General features: G+C 39.5%; 1 protein-coding gene across 3 annotated transcripts in view; it reads right to left on the reverse strand.

The window, feature by feature from the left end:
- Nucleotides 1-4,679: 4,679 nt before the first annotated feature.
- Daw1 (dynein assembly factor with WDR repeat domains 1) overlaps nt 4,680-10,633 on the reverse strand; it is a 51,217-nt gene continuing 45,263 nt past the window's right edge. For all 3 annotated transcript variants that reach the window (XM_005395438.1, XM_005395436.2, XM_013519986.1), the window contains 3 exons: nt 9,600-9,676; nt 7,083-7,245; nt 4,680-5,075 (listed from right to left, as the gene is read on the reverse strand). In XM_005395438.1, coding sequence (XP_005395495.1) covers nt 5,041-5,075; nt 7,083-7,245; nt 9,600-9,676 — 275 coding nt within the window. In that variant the 3' untranslated portion in view covers nt 4,680-5,040. The remainder of the gene's footprint in view (nt 5,076-7,082; nt 7,246-9,599; nt 9,677-10,633) is intronic.

Genomic DNA, 10,633 nt, shown 5'->3' on the forward strand with positions numbered 1-10,633 from the left:
ACTCTAATGAAAGTTTAGCTCCTGAATAAAGATGAATCTGCATCCTATGAAAATGTCCTAATTCCCCTCGTTTCCTGGAGAAATCTTTGCAGAGAGTCCATCCTGTGGAAGTCTCTCCCGGGTGACCTCCTTATGAGATGGGGACGCCACACACAGCAGCTGTCTGCCTGGAAAGCAGGAGGCAGGCAGGACCCTGGTGAGGACCCAAACTCAGGATAGCCTGTCTTCCCTCTCCTCCTCAAGCCACCATCCTTCCAAGCTGGGCAAACCCAGGACGCACTAGGGAGAGTGCTGGCCAGTGATATTTATCATAATGGGGAAGTGATCCAAAACATAACTGTAGATTCTCCACAGAATTTAACCATGTTCACTGCAAATTGACTTTTTCAGTCTATAGAAAATAGATTTGTCTCTTCCCTGGAATGTGTGCTACTTTGGAATGGGTTGTTGAACCTTCTTCCCTCTGATGGTCATTGCTGTATGTCTACTTAGCTAAGCCGTGGTCTCCAGTTATTCAAATACTCTGGAAGATCTACTTGCTTTTCTACTAGGTAAAGTTAAGAAAAAAGTCTCTGGCCTAGAAAACAACTGTACTTGTCCTTTTGCCTGAAGCACGTCTAGAAAACACACCTACTCTTGCGTGGGGAAAAAATGTCTGGTACCATCCTCCAGTCCAGGAACATACACTCCTTTGGGGAAAAAAGTGAAAAACTGTATTTGAATTGAACAGAAATTCAGGTATTCCACCTGGAATTGGCTATTTCCATAATTAAAGATGAGAGAGTGCATCCTGAAAATACTTGCAAATAGCAAAGCTTATAGGTACGAAATAAAACACTAAAACAGGAGCCACACCACAAACTGTTCCTTTCTAGAGGACCTTCAACCATCTGGCATAAAACTAAACCCTAAATGCTGAAGGAACTTCCAACAGAAGTGCCTATGGGAATGCAGCTGTAACTGTCTGTTCCAGAGGGCACTGGCTTCTTTGATGGGCATTCAGAACAATTACAATTCAAATTGTAGAGCATTTGTCAACCCCTGCAGTCGGCATGAATCACTGAAATTTTAACAAACACATCAGAAACACCTTGGGGAATGTTCCTGTCTTTTAAAGAGATTTTAAAGTATTTGATAAATTCTAATTTTTCTAATAAAATTTTATCATCTCAAGGGGGGTTTCAAGAAGAATTTTGAAATTCAGTTTAATTACCGATGTTTTTATCTCCCTCCTCACCAACAATGATTTCCATTACAGTATAGGCGAGAAGAGGTTTCATAATGTGCTTAGAAATTCAGAGCTTCCGGGGAAAAGATACCGAGAAACTGGGCTGATTAAGACTCATGAATAACACATGTTTGTTAAGATGAACCCAAACCTTGCTCACATCCCTGAATACATAAGAATTCATGAGAGATACACACTCAAACACTCAGTTAGTCTCCCTTTTCTTCAACCTCCTTTTTCTTTCCAAGGAAAAGATGAATTGGGACACTTTCTAGCAGGAATGTTCTAAGACATAATATATCAATGAGAAAATTTCCCGGAAATGTGCAGATTCTTTCCTAGATCTTAAATCTATTAAATCCAAGCCCCTTAAACAGTGTCCACAAATCTCAGCTACCACTGAGTGCTATGTATCAGGCTCTTCATGGATCTAGTAATTCATTTAATCCACACAAATTCCCTCCATACTATTAGCTCCAGTTCATAAAAAGATAACACCCTCATGAGGTGTTTGAATTCTCATTGTCCCAGGGTCAAAAAGTGGTGGAGCAGGATAATGCAACAGGTATTCTGATTCCAGAGTCTATATTTTCCTGCAATATATTTATTTTTTTTTATTTTAAGGATAAAAGGAGGGAAACATTAACAGACATACAACATTTTACAACATATCACAAGGACAATACAGAACCTATATTTTCAATCGCGAAAATATTGTCTCTCATGAGTAACTAGCTGTCCTGGCAGCTGTCTCTCCTCCACTCAGACAAGGGCCATTATGAAAGTTTGATGAGAATAAAAAATTGACCTTTTCATCTCAGAAATGGGCACACACACACACACTCCTCCCTTTAAAATCCCCCAACTACTGTCTCTCCTCACAGCAAGCTGAAGACAACCACATGTGTCTGCAGACCAGGTGGGAGGTCTCCCTGCTTCCAAAGCTGCTAACAGAAAACTCCAGTAAAACTAGAGTGAACAATCCAGAACACCCCAGAACACTCCCCTCAGTATATCCTCTTTCTGCTCTGTAAACTGACTCTCCTTTGAAGCTCTGATCTTCTGCTGTAGTGAAAGTGACAGCAGGTGGTATATCTTGCCACGTCTTATGAGTAAGCTGACTTTAATTTGGTCAGTGATTTACTTTTGTCTTTGACAATCAAACCAATTTGACCCTTTAGGTTTACTTACATGAAAATAATAAAATTCAAAGTACTCATGGTATTTAGACTCTCAATTCAGAGAAGTTATTCTAAACTTTACTAAAATGTTAAAATAATTCACATTTACTCCAATCAAATATTAGTACTAAAAGATATAAATGTGTATTGGATTCCTTGATAGACTATGTTATTAAAGACAAATTATTATAAACTGGTTCCCAACAGAGGGACCTCTATGGAAAAATGGAGCCACCTCTGATTCACCTTACTGATCTGCGTCCTTGCAAGTAGATGGGAAAACGTCTGTAGTGCAGCAGAATTAATGAGATACCTCATTTGCCCCAGATCTGCCAAGATGGTCCTAAGCTTTAAACACACCACAATCTGAGCATTGTTCTATATCCCCACGTAACCCTGATCTGAAAGGGAGGTAGAATGAAACCTTTACTTTTCATACTCTTCATTTGTAGCTGTATGAAAAACAAGAGCTTATCTGCCAAAAGATAAACACTGCCACCTGCTGAGATAAGAAAACAAATAAAAGTGCGCAAGCAACATGTTCCACTTGTCACCAGGGCAAGCAATGCTCTTTTCATTGCTCAGTAAAATACACTAACATCTGACATGCTGTGGCAATTACTTGATTAATATCCCACGAAAGGACTTGCAAAGGCAACTTCATCCAAAGCACTACATCCAACATTTCCCAAAAGGCAAAAACAAGCAGCATCTTCACCCTCACCGCACTTAAAGTTTACAGATAACTTTCTAGAATTCCCATCTCTTACAGATCCACAAATTAGACACAAACTCATTGTAAAACGTCCAGATAATACACTCTGAAACTCCAGACACAGAAAGAAATTTTAGTACTAGAGTGAAACTGGTGGTTTTGACTGATGCATAACTTAGGGAGTCCACCCTACAACTTTATCATGTCCTCTCAATATTCTAGGTCAGAACCCATGCTGCGAAGTTCTTCTAAGAACTCAGCTATTTCAGAGTAAAGAAAAGAGAAGATACAGAACAGTAGAAAAAGACTCAAAGTTAAACTTCTAAATATGCATCAATATCACTAAATGGGGTTATATCACTAATGTGGGTTATACTTCCTACTTATTAAGTGCAAAACTGATTTATGCAAAACTTTTATAAACTATACCGTATACACTCTTTGGAGTTTTTTCTATTTAAGAAAGAAGTAATATGATAAGGCAGAAAGAAACTGGAGTGATTGTCTAGAAAACTGTTTCAGTTTCCAGTGGCAGACTGATAATGAGATTACAGGTTACCACTTGTATTAAAGAAAATGAGTAATGGAGATATCCTAACCATAGTTCCTATAGTTAACGATATAACATCCTACACTTTAAACACATTAAGAGGCTAGATCTTATGTTAAGTGTTCAGATCACAAAAAGAGAAACAAAATTGTTTGTTGGAAGTAATAGATATGTTTATTACCTTGATTACAATACTGGTATCACAGGCATATACATATGCCCAAACTCATCAATGTGTATATACTATGTAGGTACAATTTTTCTTTTATTCATCATATCTCAATAAAGCTTTTAAAAAATATTCTATAAGATTATCATATATGTTCTTGTTCTAAATCTAGGCATCATTATTTTTAGCTCATGCTTTAACTTTTAACATTAATTTTTAATACTCATTTGAGCAGTTTTACAATCTTTTAAAAATACTTTTTAATATTCCAAACATACTTAGATTGATGGTTGATTATTTTCTCTCATGCATTGTTTTCCACCAGATTTTTAAGTTCAGTAGTTGGAATGCCTATTCTGTTCAATTTTGGCTTATAAATAAACTGCTTATTTACCATTAAAAAGCACCATTTTGGTTTGAGCAATCTTTCATTCTTACATCTGGTAATATGAGCAATGTAGTTGAGGATAGTGATATGTAATGTAACAACCACTGTTGATTCATATTATTTTTTCTTGAGACCCTGTATCACTTTGAATGTTCTTGCTTTGATGTGGTTATGTTCGTGATACTAATATGCTGCTACTGTTCTATTTTTTTTCCTTTTTTCGTTTTTTTCTGGTACCGGGAATTGAACTCACAACTTCTCGCTTGCCAGGCAGGCGCTGTGCCGCTGAGCTAAATCCCTAGCTCTACTATTCTATTTTTTGTTTGTTTGTTTCTTATTTACTACTCTTTTAAAAATAAAAAAGCTAAAAATTAAAAAAATAAAAAACACCATTTTATTTTCTTGATATCACCCTACAACATATAAGAGATATCCAAATCATAAGGGATTCTTCTCAGAAGAAATTTTTATTTAACAGAAATTGTAACAATATCCTTGAGAGTAGAATCTGGGGGACATACTGTGAAACTGTTCTATCTTTACTTATCAGCATCATGATGCTATTAAAATAAAACACAACTGAAATAATCAGTGGTACTCACTAAAAATTATGAAATCATCCCCATCAAATAATATCAAGAAATGATAAAAATTCACCAGTTTTAATAGTCAAATATGTCAAGTTAAGGACAGAGTGCTTGTATAAAAAGAGAAAGCTCATGAGAAGTGAACATGGTTTGCTTGTCCTGGGATGCTCGAGGTCTTGGTCGTAACTGCTTACGAGTTTGCTCATGGGCGAACGTCTTCAGTCAACACCATATTCTACAGGTATTATCCTTGCTACCTGGTAAAAACAAATTCACAGCCATATTTTAATTTTGTTGCCTTTATGTTCATTTATCACAAGTCAATGTTTGCCAGGACATTGATACCTCGCTATGCCCTAAATGTGCTAGAACCCTGGAGGCAGAGACCTTGGGCACCTCAGACATTCTTTAAGGTAAGATTTTTTTTTTTCCACAGTATCAGCCAGTCTTAAATTGAGCAGCTTCACAATCTTCTCACACCAGCATGACTCATGGTATCTTAGAGTTGGAGAAGACACAAGCACTCCAGCCAAGCCCTTGGTCCTCCCTTCACACCCTGCCGCCCAGTGGGAATACAGGAAACCTGGGTAGCTCCAGGTTTGGCTGACAAGCTCAGAGGAGGCAGAACATTCCACCTGGGAACACTTCAAAGTATCAGTAGGTTCTCCTCACTCTCAGTGGATGTGGCTGGCTCTTTCACCTTCAGGGACCAAGAACAGCACCTCAGTACAAGAAGAGAGAGGGGTACAGGGATGTGGAAAGCCTATACATATAGCACAGCCCAAGTTTTCAACACACCTCACATTTTTAAAAAAATAAAGACCACATTGGCTGCTTTTCTGCCAATTGGTGATCCTAAACCAAACTTAGACAGCCCCTAAAAAATGCACAAGGCTCATCACACCAGCTTACTCTGGAAAATAGGGCAGATACACTCAAATAAAGTCACTGCTCCACGGTGACAAGACAGAAATGTCAGCCCATTCTAAGGAGCTCCTTTGCCTGGTATAATTTAATACTTGATTCTTTGGAATACCCTAAAATCAACGGCATCTTAATGGAGCTCAGGAAGAGACTGCCAGCACTTACACCAGGCATAAGCAACTAATATTCCTTCCTAACTCTCCAGGCTCTGCTCTGATGCTGGTGCAGGGAAGGCCAGCCTCACATGAAGCAGGGGGAAGAAGGAAGCTGGCCAGGCTTCCTCCCCCTGCTGCCTCCCACAGCATCACCCTCCTGAGGACGGATCTGACATTATGTTTACAATAAAATAAGTGGACAAGGAGGCTAGTGCTTTATACCTGCTTTTTAGTTAACACAGGAAAATAATAAGCCCAAAGACAGTAGCCTATTATTTTAGAACTTAACCACAATGAAGAAGGGGCAGGGGGGTGCTAATTCTCCTGACCTTTTCAGTTGCATGACTAGGAAGGCCCTTAGCTAATATATGCGACCAAACGACTAGGGAACACTGAATTTATTAGATGACTTTGAACAACTGTTAAATTTACTCAACACAAAGAAAGTCAATGAGAAGTAAGCAGATTTGGTTTTCTGAGGCTGCTTAGAGTGTCCCTATCCCACCTATCATAGAACCCTTCTCCTTGCCATAGTATAAGAAGGGAGAGGGGTACAGGAATGTGTACAGCCATCTGCTAGAGGCACCAAGCTAACATATGATGACCTTTCTATTAGCGTCACAATGTAGATTAACCTGCTCTAAATCCACTTGCTATAAAATGTTGTTACTCTGAATAATTCACAGTGAGTGACTAATAATAGGAAAAATGCTCAATACATGCTCTTTTCCCAAAATATTCACTTTAAGAGGAAACATCTAGAGATCTACAGAGAAAGCAACTTAGCTCAAAGAGTAAATCTCTACTAAGCTATGAAACCAGCTGTAGCCAAGTTGGTCCTGACTTGTTTTGGTTACTACTGCTTACTGACATCAGCTGAATATGAACCTTTTAATCCCTGGAAGACTGGGAAAATGTACCAACCCACAAGGCAGGCTCTCAAATTGCTTATCTCGAGCAACTCAAACTCAGAGCTCATGAGGTCTTACAGAGAGTGGCGGCACTCATTCCTGTCGGTTCTGGTACAATTAAATAATGGGAAAAGAATGGCATGCCACAAGGAGACAGGGACCCAGGAAACGGGGTAGCGGTAGAGGTGAACTCCTTTTAGAACACAGCTTAGGAACGCTAACAGCCAATTTAAAAGGAAAGCCAGGTGTACTGTGAGTACTCCCCTGACCCTACCTGTAATGACTATGTTGCCTTGATAGTTGAAAGCACATGAAAAGATTTCATCCATGTGCCCCTCAAGAACCTGGAGACACTCGCCAGTGTATGCATCCCAGATTCGAGCTGTTTTGTCAGAGCTGCCAGTCAGGAGGCGATTTCCTTGGGGATTGAAAGAAATCTGGAAAAGAAGAGAAAGAGAAAGAGAAAGAAAGAAAGAAAGAAAGAAAGGAAGAAAGAAAGAAAGAAAGAAAGAAAGAAAGAAAGAAAGAAAGAAAGAAAGAAAGAAAGAAAAAAGAAAGAGAAAGAAAAAAGAAAGGAGAAAGAAAGGAGAAAGAAAGAAAGAAAGAAAGAAAGAAAGAAAGAAAGAAAGAAGAAAGAAAGATCACATTTGTGTAATAGTTTCCAATAAATTTTCAACACAAATAGGACATAACCAAGCACTTCTCATTTCCCCAGCCTTGTACTCATTTATTCTTACATACAATGATTTTTTCATAATGAGAAAAATATTACAGTGACATGAAAATTGAAATCTAGATGGGAAAAGTTTAATCATCTACCCCTGCCCAATTCTAAAGATGAAGACCAAAGCACTGCTATCATTTGAGCATTTCCCACCCAACTTCTTTCCAAAAGCCCATGCTGCCTTCCTTCCTCGTACAAAGAGAACCCTGTGGATGAAAAGCCAAGGCAGGGTCTATCATAAGCAAACCCCATGCCATCTCTGCAGCACAACTTTCAGTCATTAAAAGCATAGACTCCCCTTATCCCTGTGCCATAGAGTAAGTGAATGTCCAGGTCTTTCTCATCTATTGCTACTCAAAGCACAGCGCTTTCTCCATAATTACGTCTGAACACCTCCAGAGTACCAGGCTCCGTCAACTGGTATCTGAGCTGCAGTCAGATACCAATTGGTCCACCATTCATCTGCGAGTTGTTACAGTTTAAACCGAAAATGTCCCCCATAAGTCTGTGTGTTCAGAGGCGGGACTTTTTGAAGGTGGTTTGATCATGGGGATGCTGTTCTCATCCCATTACTCCACTGGATGAATCTATAGCTGAAGGTGCTGCTAAAAGGTGGGGCCTAGTCAGTCCAGGTAGGTCACCAGGGGAGTGACCCTGAAGGGTGTGTTTCTGTCCCCACCTCCTCCTCTCTCTCACTCAGCTTCCTGGCCTCCATGCCTTACCCCTCTGCCACGCCATTTCTAAAATGGAGCCAGCCAACCATGGACTGTAACCAAGCCAAAGCAAACTTTTCTTCCTTGAAGTTGCTGGTGTCAAGATCTTTGCCCAAGTGACAAGAAAAGTGACTGAGACTTAAGTCACACTTAGCTCCCTCTCTAATCATCAGGAGACAATGATTTTGACCTTGTCCCCTGCTTGAAGATCTGAGGAGAGAGGGCCATGTCTGTTACTCGTCACTGTTTGCTCAGTACCTGCACAATACCCAGACAATGGGAGCTCTCAAAAGGCATTTGCTGAATGAATGAATGAATGGATGGATGGATAGCTTTGGACCCCATAGAAGTACCACTGCCACATGGAAATTCCCTAAGTGGTATATTCACTTAACAATCATAAAATTTAATAACAAAGGATATCTTTACATTCACACGTTCACAAGTATAGATATGTACTTGTTGAGAAGAAATGCCAGACATGTCAGTAGCTACCTAGCCAGACACTTGGGAACATGACCGGGGCTGCCTGACAGCCATGCCCCACCTTCCCAGCCCCTCCTGCTGCCTGTGTGCCTCTCAGCCAACGGAAAGGACGTGGCTTCATTACAACACTGACCAGCCGCAGGGCAGTGGTCATCAGGGTCAAGTCAGGGAGGTAAGAGTACAGCATGGGGCAGACCGAGGGTCTAAAGGGAGCCTTCAAGACCATCAAACTGACATTACATAAGGAAGCAGCAAAGATGATCTCAGATATGAGACCAAGAATTTCCCTGAGGTGGGAGGCAAAAGACCCCAAGTTCCAGCTGACTCTACCGCGTTCTGATGGTACAAATATAAACCTCAGAACACTCAATGGATGGCTCTTCTTTGTGAATGAGTGTTTGGAGAAAGTTTACACAAAATCCTAAGACACAGCTTTGTGATTTCCAAATGGATAATTATAAACTTTAAGTGCTGAGTATTTCCAGGAAATATTTTCTCAATTGCATCTAATTTACAAAACACTTGATACTTGCTACACAAAATGCTTTTGGCATAATAAACTTGAGTGTTTACTACAACCAGGATTCCTTGGAACTTCCTAAGGCCTAAATTGCTGTATTATGTATTTTCAGCTAAGACTTTTGCTGATGGTTGAATACAATGTTGTTGTACAATTCTTAAAATATTTTAGAACATTTTAGAAATCATTTATTATATTACATTTGAGGGAAGGATACATTAAAATGATTTTTAGACAAAATAATACAATTAAACAAACTTTAATAGTAAAAAACTATTTATACGGAGTGTGCTGTTTATTTTTTCAAAGACAATGAATTGTCTTTGAAAGAGTGAAAGAGCAACTCACCTTTGAAATCTCCCCTTCATGACCTTCCAGTTTGGCGAGGCATTTTTTTGTGGCTGTACTGTAGACTCTCGCTGTTCCTTTTTGAGAGGGGTGGGGATATACATCAGAACTTCAGATAGACATATGTAACACTTTGGCCCAACAACCTTGAATTACATAAATATCTGTCCTCTGACACACAGGCTCTGTGCTGTTTGTCTTCTTACCTGTACTGAGAGTCGGCCACTAAATCCTCTAAATGAAAGCTGCTCCCACTATGGAAGAGTATGAACAGGAGTTTCTCTTGGTCTCTGACCTTGTTTAGAAGAGGTAATAGATTTCAAGACAAAAGAGGAAGTGTAGGGCAAGAATTTAGAAAGAAAACAGATTTTAAGGAGAAAAGAGAGACCAGAGCAAGTTTCAAGAGGCAGGTGAGGAGCCAAGCAACAGACCCGCATGAGATGCCAGGTTGAGTTTCTGTTCAGTGGAGGTTCACAGGCCCTTGGTGCACTGCTCCTTGGAAAGGCTAGACAGCATGGGCGACAAGCAATCAGCTGGGGACAGTTCCCTTTGCACAGAAAGAGTAATACAATATTTCTTTCCTGCTATAGTCCCAGTGCCCAGAGGTGCCACAACATCATGGAGAAACAATAGAAAGATGCAGGATTGGACGGATGCATGGATGGATGGATGGATGGATGCATGGATGGACACATGGATGGAAGGGATGGAATGAATGAATAAGTCACTGGTATACTGGATAGATGAATGAGAAGTAATATGTAACTCTGTTCAGAATTAGGTATGAGAAAGATAAATGCACATAGGAAGAAAAAACATCAGTAGTGAAATTGTTGTAACAACAAAAGTTACAATGGATTTGGTCAGATGTTTTCTTACCACAAATTGCAGTACTACCTTAAAAGTAAAATTTCTTAATAAACTATTCTACTTACCTTTCTGTAAGTGTCAACATCAGCAGGAAGTAGAAAGAAATGAGCAAAGCAAAACAAGAACCCTGACATTTTAGAATGTGATTAAAAATATAAAAATTA

Source organism: Chinchilla lanigera, unplaced genomic scaffold (genome assembly GCF_000276665.1).
Source record: "Chinchilla lanigera isolate Chin_1 unplaced genomic scaffold, ChiLan1.0 scaffold00052, whole genome shotgun sequence".
Taxonomy (NCBI): domain Eukaryota; kingdom Metazoa; phylum Chordata; class Mammalia; order Rodentia; family Chinchillidae; genus Chinchilla; species Chinchilla lanigera.